The sequence below is a fragment of the Cornus florida genome, unplaced genomic scaffold, assembly GCF_030987335.1.
Source record: "Cornus florida cultivar Cherokee Brave unplaced genomic scaffold, ASM3098733v1 CherokeeBrave_3.0.0_Hap2_Chr02, whole genome shotgun sequence".
Taxonomy (NCBI): Eukaryota; Viridiplantae; Streptophyta; class Magnoliopsida; order Cornales; family Cornaceae; genus Cornus; species Cornus florida.
The window spans coordinates 35,010,756-35,029,001 of NW_026775572.1; the positions used below are offsets into that span (position 1 = coordinate 35,010,756).

The 18,246-nt window shown below is 35.3% G+C and overlaps 1 protein-coding gene and 1 pseudogene across 2 annotated transcripts; both read left to right on the forward strand.

Moving 5' to 3' along the window:
• Positions 1-868: 868 nt before the first annotated feature.
• LOC132294670 (uncharacterized) lies at positions 869-5,860 on the forward strand. 2 transcript variants are annotated; one of them, XM_059792605.1, is made up of 7 exons: positions 872-1,246; positions 1,957-2,175; positions 2,739-2,825; positions 3,358-3,504; positions 4,495-4,521; positions 4,646-4,741; positions 5,360-5,860. In XM_059792605.1, exons 1-7 carry the CDS (start codon positions 1,013-1,015, stop codon positions 5,558-5,560), a joined length of 1,011 nt encoding a protein of 336 aa, XP_059648588.1. In that variant the 5' UTR covers positions 872-1,012; the 3' UTR covers positions 5,561-5,860. The 2 variants fall into 2 exon arrangements, with proteins under 2 accessions (XP_059648589.1, XP_059648588.1); XM_059792606.1 differs by lacking the exon at positions 2,739-2,825 and having other exon boundaries at positions 869-1,246.
• A 1,130-nt stretch (positions 5,861-6,990) lies between these two features.
• Positions 6,991-12,901, forward strand: LOC132286474 (probable protein S-acyltransferase 17; annotated as a pseudogene).
• Positions 12,902-18,246: the final 5,345 nt, after the last annotated feature.

Here is an 18,246-nt window from a genome sequence, read left to right on the forward strand (position 1 = left end):
CTAGAGCGAGGTGGAGATTTAAGTCAATTGGGGGTTGTATTATTTGTGAAGAAATAAGATACATATATTTATTGTTGGGTTGAGGACAATAAACATTTCTATTGTATGAATACATGACATATAACTTTTTATATGTTTTTAAAAGTTTTTAAATCTTTACTTCTGATACGAACAAGAGTTGTCAATGCAGCGTTTAAAAGACTAAAATGCATTTATGTAATTGAATAAAAAAAATTAAAAAATTAAGTAAATGTAAAATGACTAAAATGCATAGAAAAAATGTGATTTATATATAAGGAATAAGGAACATTTTGTGGATAGCGAAAGGGTGTTTTAGTAATTTTCTAACTTAAAATAGTCATGGGTAATACACCTGAGTTCTTAAAGGTCATTTTCTAACCTTAAATTTTTGTCATATTTTTTAGACTTAACGACCTTATATAACCAAAATAAAGAATATAGGTATTATTTACCCAAAATATAAATATTAGAAATGTTTTCCTCACTTTGCCCTTTCTTCTTCTTAGTATATTTTTATCTTGTCTCATTTTTAAAACAGTAGCTATAGTTTGGTGGTACATTTTGCCTTTTAAGTTTGAAATTAAAGTTATAAATTAGAAGAGTGAGTGTTCAATAGTGAACAAGTTAATTTCTTGTTGAAAAATAATAATAATAAATAAATAAAATAAAATAAAAAACATTAAAAATTATTTGGTTTATAACTCTATAAACAATCTTCAATAATTCACAAAATTAAAAATTATTTTTAAAAAATTATAAAAACATATTTTTTATTATTGAAATTTCAAAATTGCTAGTCTCTCATTTTCCTCAGTCTCATATTTTCCAAGTTAATTATCCTTTTCTTCTGTGGTTGAGAATGAGAGGCAAACCCGCAATAGAAAAACCTGTTTGTTTGCTATTTCAAAACATGTTCACATCATCGGGCGTGTTTCTGATTAACTTCATCTAGCACTCCAATTTTGTTCTTTTGGTATTGCAAATTCCTTGTATGGGCAGTGTGGTTTATCATGCAGGGCTAGGGTTGTCATCATCCCATTCACGACTGAGATTACCCAGTTTTAGAATTGCAAGTTTGATTGAACCCAATGTGTCATCAAGATGGCAAGTCTTGGAACAAGTTGACAAGGAGCTAAGAAAAGGGGATGAAAGAGCTGCACTTGTACTTGTCAAGGATTTGCAGGCCAGACCTGGGGGTCTGCGTTGTTTTGGTGCTGCAAGGCAGGTTTGATTGCTTCAGTTTTCTATTTTATTTTATTTTTATTTATTTATTTATTTTTTTAAATGCAACCCATTTTAATGTTTGTTCTTTGGATTTGAAATGTTGAAGTTCCTGGCTTTGCAATTTGGGATTTTTAATTAAATTGTATTTCACCCATGTGTGCTATGGAAGACTATAATGACCCCCGCAAATGTTAAGCAAATGAAATTTTTGTTAGAATCGCCCTTTTGAGCTATGAATTTTTTTTAAGGATTAATGAAATTATCTTCACCCATGTGTTATTGTGGAAGGTTCTAATCCTACAAAAAAATTGCTTTTTACTTGGTGGAATTATTTTAAGGAACTAAAATTTTAATTCGAATTGCTCATTGTGTTTTTGACTAATGATTAGTGTTTGATTAGGAATGAATGAGGTCCAAAGTCATTTGGATCATTCTATAATGTACTGGTTTATAATTTTTAGAGAGCATGGTTTTCAGATTATTGTTTAAGTGTGTGAACCAGTTATGGTATATATAGGTGGCACCGAGCTTGTGCTTGGTTAGAGAGTACAGTTTCAAGTAGCATCATTAGGAGTTTACCATATCTACATGAGAATGCAAATGAATCACTATAAACTATGATAAGCACATATGTTCTTTATCACAATTTATGATATTTATCTTACAACAACTTGGAGCTTGGTATGCTGAATGAGTGGATTTACTGCACAGGTACCCCAGAGGCTCTACACCTTGGATGAACTAAAACTGAATGGAATAGAAACTTCGTCTATTCTATCGCCGGAGGATGCAACACTTGGCTCCATAGAAAGAAACCTGCAGCTTGCAGGTGTTTTAGGAGGAATTTCTGCATGGAATGTGTTCGGATTTAGCACACAACAAATCTTCTATTTCTCCTTGGGATTGTTGTTTCTATGGACACTGGACTCGGTAACTTATTCATGTTTATCTGACTGTCACCTTTTATAGAAACATGTTACCTTAATTGGTCAATATTTCACATACGCGAACAGACTCATTTGCATTGACTTGTGGAGCTGTCTTGTTTGCTTTACATTCCTTTTGCCCAAATATAACCTTGGACACCATTTGGGTAGCCTTGATATAGAAAGATGGAATTTGTAGATTTCTAATATAGTTTATGACTTCTATTTGCATGTGAACTGTGAAGTCTATTATGAATTACCCCATGTCCTAACCTTTTCCTGAGAGTCATATATTACAGAAAAAGAAGAAGATTAGTTTTGTGATCATCTGCTGGAATTGCATTGTTAGTTGTTTTACATGTAATAGATAAAAACACAAACACTGGATCCATGTCCCTAACTTTTTTAAAGTTGAGGCTAATCCCTATGGGTGCACAAAATTACTCGCAAACTGTCTGCATCTGATAAGGACGAGGAAAGTTCAACTTGGGATGAGCTTCCTTTTTGTTGTTGTTGAAATCCTCATGTTTGATTTTAATGACTGACTCAGATATCGTGTGTTCATAGGTTTCTTTTAATGGAGGAGTCAGCAACTTGGTTCTTGATACAATTGGTCACACCTTTAGCCAAAAGTACCACAATAGGGTTATTCAAGTAAGATCTCTATCTGTGTATGTGTGTATGTGTGTGTGTGAGCGCGTGCGCCTTTGTGTGTTCAATCTCTTCTGTTAATTGGGCCATTGCCTGGTAAAAGCTCCTGTTGCCAAGTGTGACATCATGCAGTTTTAAGTTTGGGAAGAAACACTTATGTAAATGTCAAATGTTACTGCTGTATTGTTCCAGCCCTCTTAATACCTCACATTGACGTAATACTGGGTAATGGCCTTTTTTCTTTTCTTTTTTTCATTATGTGATGTATAATTAGAGAAACATCCGTGCAAATTACTTTGCATGTATATGATGACATTCAAACTTTTTGTTCCAAACATTGAAATGTGTTAAAGAGGTGTAACTCTGTTTGTATACTTTTGGTCTTACCTTTTTAGCTGCGCACATTTTTATCAGCATGTAAGTCTGCTAATTATCTATTTACCGAAAAAAAAAAAAGAAGGTCTGCTAATTATCACATCTTGATGAGAATGATTTCTCTCGTCTTGAATTGATCATCTCACAAAATTTAATGCAGCATGAAGCTGGCCATTTCTTAATTGCTTACTTGCTGGGAATTCTTCCCAAGGGGTATACGCTATCAAGTCTGGAAGCTTTGAAGAAGGAAGGATCACTCAATGTTCAGGCAGGAACTGCGTTTGTGGATCTTGAGTTTGTTGAAGAAGTAGGTTTCTTCAAAATTTTAGTACCATTTCTAATAGGCTTTCGTAACTGTTACATTATTTGTGCTTTTGTTGTCTTGGCCCTGGCCCTTTTACTTTTTTTATATTTTATTTTTAAAATTTATTGTTGGGTTGGGTTTGGAGCTGGGAGAGGTGTTGATCCTCATACTCTCGTAACTAACCTATGGAGGAGCACCCTACCACACCTTCTCTGGTATGCGGGAAATGTATGGTTCTTGTCAGTAGCTGTTACCTGTGGCAAGGTATAGAAGATATTTTCACCATAGCTGATGGCATTTTGTGTAAGCCTTAAGTGAAGTTGCCACTATATCCATGGAGGAGGTAGTCTATACTCCCTATACTATGATGCCTTATTGAACCAGCAAGGCATAAATAGCTAGAAATTTGAATAAAAGCTTCAATAATTGGTTAATCCGAAGGCTAAAAAAGACGGAACTATGAGCTAATATACCAACATAAATGTTTTTGCTCTGCGCCAGAATCAATATATTGAATTGCTGCATGTTAATTTTTTTAATGCTTAGATCTACCTGAATCATGTCTCATAACTTGTACCTTTACCTTAAGAGAGGACAATAGACCTCTATGAAATTTAAGGTGTTATTGAGTCACCATTCCTGGTTTTGCATTTTTACTGTTTTGGACCATACATTGCGATGTATTGGCTCAATTTTGAGGCCGATTACATACAATTTTCTCAAGGCATGGATGATACAGTCTGCTTCCATACTGACACTAATATTGTATTTAAGGCCAAAAATCTGAAACTATAAAATGGCATCCCATAAATGTAAAGCTATTGGAAATCAGTTGTTGATTGACAATTAACACCCTGAAAATTGTTGATGACAAAAGCTTTATTTGACCATTGCTAAATAAAATAGTCTAGTAGAAGAATTTGGAGAGATTTTAATTTTTGATTTATTACGTGTCTTTGTCCTTTGATGTGCAGCTGTTCACATAATATGCAGGTTACTGCTGGAAAAGTATCCTCCACGGTATTTCTCCTTTCACATGATCATTGCTTCATGTAGATATTGCAGATTGAATGTTTCTCCATGACTTATCGATTCTATCTTGTCAGAAGTAAAGAAGTTCTAACGTAGGTATACTTCTTATTAGATGCTGAACAGATTCTCTTGTATAGCACTAGCGGGCGTGGCAACTGAGTATCTTCTATATGGATACTCTGAGGGAGGCCTTTCTGATATCAATAAGGTTTACACTTATCCTCTCTGCTTATTTTCTAAAAAGAATTTCTGTCACAACAGAGAGCTGAATGCAAAGAGCAGCGAGTTCATGTTTTAGAATGTGATAGAGTTTACTCAATCAGAGTCCATTTGCATATAGCCATGTTAGTGCCACAATCATCCACTCATTTTTCGAGGGTGCCATAGTAAATCACTCATTTTTGCTTCATTGAGTTAAGTGACTCATTTTCACTTCATTGAGTTAAATGAGGACCCAATGCATCAGCTCGAAGCATATCCACTTTGACTCAGTGTCACTAGAGTTGATTGACCGTAAAGCTAGACAGTATTTAGTTTAACAGTAAAAAGGAACAAAACCCAATTCTTTTCCCGCCATTGCAGGGACCGGGGAGGCTTCTTAAACTTTAAGCTTCTCATTCAACGATAATTTCAACAATCTTAGGCACGCTCTTGATATTCGTTCACATTAACAATCTTATGCAAATCATTTTGTCATTTCATCTGAAATTTTGGTGTCCTCTCTTGGCCGGTAACAACAGGTTCCTTTGGCTGAGTTACTTATGACATGGATGATACAATGTACAGTAGTTATATGACTAACTGAATGATTTTATTGATGTAACAGTTGGACATGTTGCTCCAAAGCTTGGGTTTCACTCAGAAGAAGGCGGATTCTCAGGTGAGGTGGGCTGTTCTCAATACTATTCTAATATTGCGTCGCCATGAAGGAGCCCGAGCAAAGCTAGCAGAGGCCATGTCTCAGGAAAAATCTGTGGGTTTTTGCATTGACATTATAGAGAAAGCCATAGACGAAGCAGACCTATAGTCTTCGACTTGGTTACACTGGTGCCTGAAGTTCAATTTATTAAAACCATTATTTTATGGTTTTCTTATTTTGAGGTTTATGATTACTAATCTGATGATTGGTTCAACCACTACCAATACCTTGTTTTTATTTTCCTTTCGGGGATTAATAGTTTGATTCTCAGTTGTTCATATATGTGAAATGTATCCAGCCAGATAAAAATTGAAGCTAAACTGTAATGAGAGGCAAAAGTCAACATTCAAGCTTTCTTTAAAGTTCAAGACTGTTTAACTTCTATGGAAATGAAATTATTCCACTGTAGTCTTTCCTCTTATGTGCAAACAAAATCTCTCTCCTTGTGTGTGTTTTGTAGTTGTTGTTGACGATGGATTCGACGACTGTATTCGCGAAGTGGCAATCTGAGTCAGGTTAATGAACAAGGCTCTACTATCTCATAATCAAATCAACTTATTGTAGAAATACGGTTTGGAAGTATTGAATCGGCACATTGAATTTAAAATTAAAAGAAATTTATTTCAGAAGTGCTCCAACTGCCTAAAATAACTGTTTTGTCCCATGGAAAAAAAGAAATAAAATAAAAGAAAAGCTCCAAAGCAAATAGCCCATCGCATTATCATGCAAATTAAAACTTTTTTTTTTTTTTGACTTTCTTGTGGCAAATTTAACTCGCACTCATTTGTTAATACACTTACACTCTTGGCTTATCACTGCACTATAATTGTAGTATTTGTCCAAAGAGCATTACTATTTGGGCTGAAATAGTCTTAAACCAGAGAAATTATTACATAGTTGTGCAATTAGTTATCTTAGCTAGTCATTAATTAATAATTGACATTTAAGAAAAATATTGATTAAAAGTTATGCAAAAGTGACATAGTTAGTGACATTTAAGGAAAAAAATTCATTAAAACCCATGCAAAAGTGACATATTTACTGGGATAATAATTGGTGATTGATCCAGAACCAATGATCCCAATACCATATAATAATTTATCTTCAAATGGATGATCAATGGGTCGTGTGGAGCCACTACTATTAAGTTGGATTTGACACTCTCATATTACGATGTTTCAATTTAAATACTGTTATCAAAACTTGCCTTAAATTATGAAAAATCAATCATGTCACACATCATCAATGCGTCAAAATTAATTTTTTTATGATCCCAAACCTCCTACTAATTTCATATTAATTTCTTTACACATTCTGTCCCCTAAAAACATTGGCCTCTAAAGAATTTTTTGATTCCATTTGTGTGGACACATTTTATTGTATTTCATTTGGCTTTGCTTAATAGGCGGGACTTTTGTCGTTGGTAGTTACTAAAAAAACCTAGGGAAGGGACATTGACCTTGAGATGAAGTTTTTCAGGGCAACAATATCAGGAAGACCACTCTCTCTTCTCTCTTCTCAATTTATCTGTATGTGTCATGGAGGTAGGATACTGAATTCTTGTGTGCCATGGCCTGCTCACGCTGTTGATCATGGTATCATTATTCTGCCATCATCGGCCCATCTTTCAGGGGACTTTCATCGAACACATTCACTACTTCATCACTTTTGGTGCTTACCATTATCTCCGGTATTATGCATAAACTATCTTAAATTACACCTAGTATATATTTACATACCCTCTCTCTCTCCATTCTCCAATTTCATTTCTTATTCTTTGATTAATTTCATACTATACATTTATTATAGGAGATTTGTTGGGCTTGTCCTCGGCTCTAAAGGCATCAATGCACTCCTTTCCCTCAAGCATTACTGCTGCGATCGACCCAACCCTATCTTACAGGTTTCACTTTCTTACATTTTGTCATGCATACATATGTGTAATATATATGTATATACACTGTATCTACTTAAGTCACCACATAAGTCCAGTGACAGACCAGAGAATTGTATGAGAGGAGGCGGACGCATTTATAGTTGGGTATTATTAAAAATTGAGTGGGGACGTTTTTAAGATTGTAACAAAAATTATATGTATTTTTGTAAATAAAAGAATGGGGGCGGCTGCCCCCACTGATCCCTTAATAGGTCCGTCCCTGCACATAACCCAAAAGTTAGTGAGATGATTGGTTTCGATTTTTCGTGCCCTTTTTTTTATTATTTTTTTTTGGGGTACTTTTTGGGTTAATTTGGACAGCTAGGGTTCACCTGTTAGTTGTCCTGCTGGGTCATTTTTTCTCTTGAAAATTGATTTTATCACCATTTTGTATTTGACATAAGATTAGGGACAACTGCATGGTGTATTGTTAAAATGCTCAGCTTGTTAGGCAGTTGAGAGCAGTCACTTTGTGCAAATAATGCCAAATATCAGGTCCCAGGGACCACACTGGATAAATGAACTTATGACCCTTTGTTGGACATAAGATTGTAAATTGAGCTCATCTACAGACAATGAAGCCGATTGTGTAAGCCACAAAAACTTTAGAATTGCATAAACACTTCCACACCCTTAAAAGGGCTTCCTATTCCTTTCATTCTATGTATTCAACACAATGCTAAGTAGAGCTGGCATCCACAACTTGCTTGCCTTCCTCTAAACATGGCTACCTTTCCAACTTCCAGACGGGATACTGAGGCATCATCTTCACCAATCCATAGAGAGAAAAGAACACACCGTAATTACCTCACAACTGCACTAATGAAACAGAAAGTTACTCACACTTTTCTCTATCCCTTTACACATACGACCTATTTACATGGATTTAGGTTTGTCTATCAGGTGCTTGTGTGTGTCCAAGTGTTGGTGCTCCTTAAATCCCAATTTTTAAGATACAAAAAATTGACTTGAAATATGTCTAATAAAGGTTTCCTTTTCTTAAAAGAAATTGGGTTGGCATGCTGTTAATAATTTATATCACGTCTTTTGTTGTAGATCATATATCTGGCAATTAATGGAGCTTATTATTACATTATTGCGAAGACATGCTTTTGCTATATTCCTGGGTATTATCTAAGTGGAGTTCATAGGTACAACATCAACCACTGCATATATTAACTCCCTCACACTTTGTAAGGTTCTCTTCTATTAAATATCTTTTTGAATCTCATTGGACGCCGTATCTTCTTGCAGGTACACAAGCTTTTTGGCGGTTGGTGTGGGTATTCTACTCTTTCTGTTGGTTTGCTTTTCTGATCCAGGAACTGTGAATGCTGAGAATGTTTCTCAATATCTTTCTGCCTATCCTTACGATAATATCATCTTTTTGGAGAAAGAATGTTCAACTTGCAAGATTTTAAAGTGAGTTCATGGGTTTGGTAGTAAGAATATTTAAAATTCACCCTTATAATATACCCTGATGGGATTTACCAGTTGATTCAGACCTGCTAGGTCCAAGCACTGCAGAATATGTGATCGGTGTGTTGCTCGGTTTGACCATCATTGCGGATGGATGGTTCGCTTTTTCTTACTCCATTCTTTTTGTTTGTGTGGAATTAGATTTTTAGGTGGTGTATATTTAACATTTTCTTTTTCTCCTCAAAGTTCTGTATTTTTTTCATTTGCTACAGAATAATTGCATAGGGGAGCGAAACACCCGATACTTCATGGCTTTTCTTCTTTGGTAAGATTTATCACTGTTAGCAGCAATTGTTATATTTCAAGTTAGCAAAATGGGTATTAATTGGATCTACTGACTTGCCCTTTGTGTACTTCTGTTCTTATGCTTAAAAAATGATCCATATTTAGGACTTTAATTTTTTATTTTTTTAACAAATGGATCCACTTATTTTTAATCTAATGTTAAAACTAGCATAGTAATTGTAATTTGTAACAGTAATGAATGGGTCACCAAACAAGGTTTTAAACATCAACTTCAGGTTGCCTATGCATCCCCATTAGTTGAAATATTTTGTGAAAACAGAAGGGGAAAAACTGAATGTAGGATTTTAGATATCAGTTTTTAAATAAAGTTTGTCAATGTGGAATTTCCAATTTTGGACTTCACAATTGTGGAGGGTGTAAACCCAATCCGCAAGTGCGCATTTGGTGTTTGCACCATCTAACCGAATTGTTTGGTCCTCTCCACCTTTGAGTAATACAGCAATATGCTGCATCCATTTTGATCCTTATATCTATTTGTAGTAAGTGTTTCTTTAGTCTTATGCAGGCATCTCCTTCTTTGTTTATATGGAACAGTAGGCATCGGGTTGCTTATTGCTGGTCGGTTGAAAGAATTAAAAGTTATATACATTCTAACAGGTGCATTTTATTTGTATATAACATCTTGTAGTTGGCGGCTGAGTAGCCTATGAGAGCTGAAAAATGGATGTTTATTTCCTTAGTTTCTCTTTGCAGTTTATTATGGCATTGAAAATTCATTCCATAGTTTGGCTCCGCATGTTGTACAGGTGAGTACTCTATTTAGCTTTCTGCCAAAGACTTTTTTTTTTTCATGTGGCCTATAGTATTTTGTTTGGAAGAATGAATTTCTGATGGCCTTTCCATGTTTTGGACTTATGTAACATATTGTTCATCTCCTTGTAAAATTTCTGAACAATATATTTCAATGGAAAATTGGTTTTTTTTTGGCATATTTGATGTTATGTGAGTTTCAAAATGATGGGAACATGTTACTTCAAGAAGATAACTCATGGGAAAAACGTCATTTAAAATGTTTTAATCATGTATTGTGTCACGAGGAACTTGTAGTAGTGTCTCTTTACTTCCTCACTACAGCATCTCTTGACTCTTGCTGAGATTCATCCGGCCACTTTTCCCTTGTCTCAATTTCATATAATTTAGTTCTTCTGCCTGTCCTAGTTTCTCATGTTATTCTCTTTAATCTTACTTAGAACAGGATGAATGAAGTGGTTGTTCAGGAGTGTTCTCAACTAACACCTGAATAGTTGCTGCTCATGCCATTGATGTAAAAGAATATGTTGAAGACTCGATAACCCATTCTAGATGTAGGACAAAACCTTAAGTAAGGAGAACTAGGGCTACCTACAATCAAATAATGGTGGGCTAGGATTTTTATATATAGGATTTTTGGATGAGCTGGTAAGATCAATGGTTAGAAATGGTATAAGGATTAATTTGGCCGTGGTTTAAGGCTAATTTGGGTTTGAGTCGTTTGACATAAAAAAAATTAAAAAAAAATAAAAAAAATTGAAGAAGAGCTTCTCAGTAATTGGGTAGCAGCAAAAATAAAGGTTTAGGAACAGAAAGTTGGGTAATAGGATTAGGATTACATGATAAAGCACAAAGGTTTTGGCAATTAGATTAGGGTGACTAAAGGGCTGGTTGTGGCTATCTACTATGCATAGTAGTGTTGGAAATTGAAGTTAAGAAGAAAGAGAAGGTTATACTTTGAAATTTGAATCTCACTGAGGCTTTCAGGAGCCCCACTGAAGAGTGAGAGAATCTCACCCCCTAATTCAACAGTTCTTGTCTTTGAAAAATCATAGTCAACACAAGTACCCCTTTTTACAAAATATCTGATTTTGTTGATTGAGATTTTCTAAAATTACGCTTAATTTGGAAAAATTAGCGAAGTACCCATATTTATGAAATATCTTATTTTTCCGCTTACACAGTCAGGAAAAACCTAATATTTTTTCCCCATCAGTTCAGCTGTAAACCACGTAGGATTTGTCTTTCTTTCTTTCTTCTTTTCTTCCTTTCTTTTTCTTTTTCTTTTTTTTCTAAAAAAAATTCTTTCTTTCCACTTCATATACTTGTTGATTCTTATCAAGTCCCCCCCTCACCCGCACTTGAAGGAACTCGACTTCTACAAGTTAGTTTCTTGATAACATGCACAGTTTATTATGACTGTCATAATATTTCCTCAAGTGTTCAAGATAATTGAAGGGTGATAATGTATCTTGAACACTTAAGGAAATATCTTGACCTAAATTGGTCTCTGTTGTAGTTTCCTTTCTAAAGTAATTTCTCAGTGGTTGACACTTGACACACCAGCTTGTGTACATTTTAACTTAATACTTATTCTTTTTTAAATAAGAATAATGATAATTTTTTCTTTCTTTCTTTCTTTCTTTCTTTCCTTCTTACATATATATATTTTTTAACATTGCTTGAATACAAATTTCTGTTTGGAATTGCTGGAAAGCAAATCAGTTGGTATGGTCAAAACCATTCCTTTCCCTCAGTGTCAAAAAATACACAATGGTGGAAGCATTCGTCTGTTGGTACTTTAGGGTGTATGCATTATTGCTTTGTCCATGGACTAATTATTTCTAGTTATTATTTTTCTTTGCAATATCCAATTTTCATCATCGCAATTTACTTCAAGATTGTTGAATGGTTCATCCCCTCAGAACTTTTGTCTTAATGGTTTTCTGGCTTGTAACAGTGGTTGATGGGTTTCTACGACACTCAAATACTACTTATGTTGTTTCTGGTCGCAGTTTCTTTGATACTAGCTGTTTTCTTTGGGTTTCATGTTAACCTCTGTCTCAAAAATATTACCACGAATGAGGTCTATTTCACTTATCCGTCGTTATTTTAAAAATTGATTTATTCCACGCGTCTTTTAAATTTTTTTTAAGAGCACAATATAGTGAACTTGCGATAGATTAGTCATGCTGTTCAAAATATTTGGCTTCTTTTCTGCATTGAAATCCATTTGTTCGATTCCCTTTTTCTTTATCTGATGTTTCTTAAACTAGTCTGTGGTCCTGTAACTGCTTGTACATCAAGTCAGTACTAAACTCTAAAATTTATACTCACTTTCTGAAACTACAGACTATGAAGTGGGAAGACTACTTTAGCTGGCAGAGGAAGGTAAATGAGACAACGGCAAGCACTGCAGCGCCCAAAGCGAGTTTTAGTGGATTGAACCCTGAAAAGAAGCCTCGGGTTAGCAAATGGAAGGGCTGCTGTAGGAGATCCCACCTGGAGGATGCGGAGGCTGTGAAGAATGTTTACAATAAAGGATCCTGGCACAATCTTAATGAGATCATCTTCCCACTCTCGACAAGATCATCATTTTCGCAAATGAAATCAAAATCGGGCTAAGAGTAGCTGTCCATGTGTTTGACAGGGATTTCGTCTGAGCATCAAGTGCTCTCTGTAACCTGTTCTCATGATCCTCAATCTTGCATGGCCGGCAGATGGTGTTAAAAATCGGAAGCCTTTAACCTGTTTACTCCTCATCTTTGAGGTAATTTGTGACCAGGCCCGTGCTGCCTGAAAATGTGCTTGCATGGGGAAACCTCTGTGTAAATGCTCCCATATTTCATGCTCGAGTTTTAGTTCGAATGCAAAGATGTAGAGTAGTAGTCATCTTGATGTATGTATATATATAGTAACTATATATGTTGTGAAGTGGGAGTCTAGCTAAAGCAGAAAATGTGGGCTGTCATGTTACATTTGCTCGCTCTCTTTTGTAGATGTTCTGTAAAAATTAGACTGATTGGCATTTATAGTGGTGAATGATTCACTGAGCCAACATTGATCCCTTTGGTGACTTGACTATACTCTCGAATGGTTATTTCGCATTATTCCGTAAAAAGTACTCGTATGTGTTATGTTTAGTGGTATAAAATTGTTATTTCAGAATTAAAATTAAGATAAAATTAATTTAAAGTTGATCTATTAGCGATCCTTCTACAGGGTTCGAGGCTAAGTCTGAAGTCAATAGCTGTTGAACGGGAAATTGCAAAGTGAGAGACATTCAGCAGATTGAGTCTTGGTAACGAAGAGAGTGTAGCGTGTCGAGAGTGTAGAAACTTTATGCTAATATTTATATAAGAAATTCTGGAAGGTAGACAGGATTGTCTATAAATAGAAGATGGTAAATATAAGAAGATAAATAATTCAAAAACAGCTAAATGTTCATAAAACCACTATGGCATTCTCAATATTATCAAACTAATCATAGTTGCCACCATTGGTCTAGTTCTCTGTAAAATACTACAATCGACAAGTTGATGCATAATATGGAAATTGATTAGGGATTTTGGAAAAAGTTTACCTTGTGAAGAATGTTCAGCTGAAAGAGAATGAATTGGAAACCCTAGAAAGGTTATTGTAAGTCATCTATGGGAAACAGAACGAATTGGAAACCCTAGAAAGGTTATTGTAAGTCATCTATGGGAAACAGAACGATGTTGTCTTAATCAATATTGTAGTATAGAAGACACAATGTGCTAGATGTACATTAAATTACTACACGAAATACTGTTAAATTCTAAAAATATATTTATATTAAATGGTTTTTTATTTTTTTTAGCCACCTGGCTACTGGGATAAGCATTTAACGGTTATAGTTTTCACTTTGAATTAAATTTGATAAGGGCCCCAAGAGCAAATTACTCTAATTTATTTTGTTGGGCTTAAACTAATATTAGCAGGGCACGTGACAGCACACGGAGTCCGTCGTGTACGGCCTTGCCTTTCAGAGGGGTGATATGACAAAACTGTTGTTTTATGTACATCCTATCTACCAAAATGCCAATAAGAAGAAAGATGAGATAGGCACACAGTGGCACGTGCAAACTCCTGCTGCCAGTTTCAACTTTTAGGGGGAGGACAGTACTGTACTTTCCTTTCGATTTGTGACGTTTGTAGTTTTAGAGTATGTATGTGACAAATTCTATCATGGAGTAATTAAATTTAGAAAATGATATAATTGTAATTTTTTTTTACCGACTACGATCTGGGAATTAGTGATCGAGAGATAAAGAAAAAGTTTTGCTGTTTTTAAAATTTGAAAAGAGTTTTTGTTAATTTATTTTTAATTAAAGTAATTACAAAATTGCTAGGTTTTTGTAACATTGCTTATAGGGGTAGTTGTTTTGTGGGATTGGTAAATTGTTTGAACTCTCAATCAAGAGAACACAAATTTGAATCTTGATACGAATTGAAAGCTTCAAATGAACGCTTATAATTGGTTTGTCTTGGGGTGTTTATCAACTTAAGACTGTTTCTTATGTAGGCTAGTTTTTTAAATAGAAGGTCAAATGTTTAAATCTGTGAAGGGGCATGTGAATGTGTGAGTTTATTCAATTAATTAATAAATTAATTTTTTAAAAGAATTAATAATCATACGGTTCTACTATAGTTCAATACCTCCTCAGTCTTCAAATTAAAATGCTGATGAAACTAAAAAAAAAGGTTGATATTTAAGTTCAGGATAAAGTAAGTCTTTGAGTGAGATAGAGATTTAAGTCTAACGACAACATGGATAAATAGGGGTGTAAATTATTTGTGAAGAAATAAGATATATATATTTATTGTTGGGTTGAGGACAATAAACATTTTTATGGTATGTATATATGACATATAACTCTTTACATGGTTTTAAAAGTTCATAATCTTTACTTTTGAAGCGAACAAGAGTTGTCAGTGGAGGGATTAAAAGACTAAAATGCACTTATGTAACTGATTTAAAAAGTTAAAAAAACTAAGTAAATGTAAAATGACTGAAATGCCAAGAGAAAATGTGATATATATATATATATATAAGGTATAACGAGTATTTTGTGGATAGCGAAAGGGTGTTTTAGTAATTTTCTAACTTAAAATAGTTCTAAAAGGTCATTTTCTGACATTAAGCCATTATTTGTCACATTTTTCAACATTATCGGGGTTATATAACCAAAATAAAGAATATAGATATTATTTGTCCAAAAAATAAATATTAGGGATATTTTTCTCACTTTGTCCTTTCTTCTTCGTCTTCTTCTTCTTATTATTTTTTATCTTATCTCATTTTTAAAACAGTAGCGCTATAGGGGTACATCAGGCCTTTTAAATTAGAAATTAGAAGTGTGAGGATTTAATCTCCTTGGACGCAGAGTGAACCACCGAATTTCTTGTGAAAAAAAAAAAAAAAAAAAACAACTTAAGGACTGCTTAGTTTACTGAAAACAATCTTTAAAAATTCACAAAACAAAAATTTATTTTTAAAAAATTATAAAAACATGTATTTTGTATTATTGAGTTTTCATAATTCGGAACCAAGCAAGCCCTACTTTCAGTGTGTTTGGATTGATAGGGTTAAAAAAAAAAAAAAGAAGGAAGATAGTATTAGTTAGGAGAGAAAAGAAAAGAAAATAAATGATACTAATAATTTCTATATGTGGTTGGATAGATAGGAGAGAAAAGAAAAAAAACGATAGCTATTCTTGTTTGGATAAAATAAAGGAGAGAAAAGAAAAGAAAAGGTAGTGACTAAATTACTGTCCTATCCTTTCAGAAAAAAAAAAATATAATTATTATTCTTGTTTGGGACATAAATGGAATAATTTTTGTGTATATTAATTTGTGAAGGGTATTTTTGGTATTACTAATTAATCACTTACTCCACTATCATTTCTCTCCCTATCTTTTCAAATTGGGTTAATTTCACTAACACTCCTTCAAGTTTGCCCCGAATATCACCTTCAAATATATGTCGAAAATAATTATCACTAACTTTGGCTCTGTTTTTCACTCACACCTCAACCGTTAGTGGAACAAATTTGACACGATATAAAATGACTTAAATACCCTTTGAATTTGTCAAAACAATCTTCAACCTAAATAATTAAATTAAAAGACTAAAATACCCCTAAAAATTTGTAAATTTACAAATTACATATAAAGATATACACATATATATAGATACACACAAACATAGATACACACAGAGCATCCGCCATCGCCATCGTCGTCGCCACTACTGCCCACACAACTCCAGCCCATCACCAATATATATACACACAAACATAGATACAAACAGAGCATCCGTCATCACCGCCGCCCACACAATCCCAGCCCATCACCAATATATATACACATAGACATAGATATACACCACAGAGCACCCGTCATTGCTATCGTTGCCACCATTGCCCACACAATCCCAACCCATCACCAGTTGCCGTGGCCTTCACCCATACAATCCAAATCCTAACCCATCACCATCCGTCGCAGCCACCACCCACACCATCACCAATCGTTACGCCACCACCCACACAATCCCAATCCCAACCCATCACCAATCGTCGCCGCCACCACAACCACCACTGCCCTAACCCATCACCAATCTCATTGCCATAATCTGCAAGACTCATTAAACTCTTATTTCAGCATCTTCAACTCTAGTTTAAGAATCTCGCTTTCTTGGCCGCCGAAGTCTATGACACCTTTTGGTTTTATGTCTACCCAAATATTGTTTTTATTATATGTCGCTCGAATCTGCAAAACCCATCCACCGCCATCACAACCACCTCTGTTTGCTATAATTATGCAACAAAGATTGATATGGTAATTTGATATGGATTGATATGGTAAACTATAACTTTTTTTCCTCTGTTTGCTATAATTATGGGTTTGACCCGACAGAACAAATTTTTTTTTGTTTTTTCAGAAGATCGCTCCCTACCTCGTATCTTTCCGTCGCTGCCACCACCACCACCATTCTTGACCTCCTTTCTCTTTCTTTTATCTCTCACCCAGCCAACAAACCCATCTAACGCCATCTTTCTTTCACTCACCTAACCAGTGAACCCAATTAAAAAAAAAAAAAACCTATTTCATCATTAATCTTTCTCACCCCCAAAACCAGTAAACCCTTATACAGATATATATATATATATACACCACAACCAATACTGGTGAGCTGTCGGCGCAAGAAATGGCGTCCTGGCAGTTACAGGAGATGACGGCGGCAGGGCAGACGACCTACCATGGTGACGAGATACCGGACGACGACGGCAAGGTTGATTGGTAACTCGTCCTGACCCAATGGAGCGCCGCTACTGGGAATTTAGCCAATTCCGCCGTCAAATCAAAAGACGATGATGGCTGATTCGTTCTTCGATTTGGGGATTTCGGTGATGAATCAATAGCACAAAATGGAGTCTAAACCTAAACCTAGATTCTGACAACTGTGTGATCTAAACGGAGAGAGAGAGCTCGCAGGGATGCCGATTGTGGGTGGTGCAGGGAAGGGGTGGAGATGGTTGTTTCGTATGGTGGGTGAGCAGTGGTGGAGGGGCCGATTGTGGGTGGCGGTAGGAGGTTAGAGAGATGAGAGGACCGACGGTGGCGGTAGTCATGGTCGGCCACCAACCCTACACCCAAATCGAAGCCATCGCCGTCGGCAATGAGGTCTTCATCAATTTGGCCGTGGCTCTACCTCGCTGCCGAGTCAACTCATCTCCAACAGCCACCAATCCAACACCACTCGCTCTATCCTTTCCATACTCTTCTTAGGCCACCTCGGCGACAACAGATTACACCGCCGACCTCAACACCGGTTGCTTCTTTGCCAATAGCCACCAAATGAGAATCGGATCTGAGGGAAGATGGAGGAGTTGACTCGGCAGCTAGGCAAGAAAACGGGTAATATCCGAAAATTGACGGGCAATATTCAACAGAATTTTATATTATTTATGACATGTGTCATGACTTGAACGGGCCATGTACCCAGGTTGGACAAACTTCATCCAACCTGAGTTGGATGCAAGTATTGTCCATCTGATAATTGAGATTAGATGAGATTAAAAAATTTAGGGCAACAATATCTTTTATATATTTTTAACGAATTCTGTAACGAAAAAGTAAGAATGATTATTATCGAAAGATATTTGAAGTTAATATTCAGCCAAATCTAAAAGAATGTGAGTGAAATTAACCCTCTCAAATTATGTGAGAAACCAAATGAGGGAGAGGCCCTATCTTCTCTTTTATCTCCCCATTCTTCCAAATCAACCTTACCCAACAC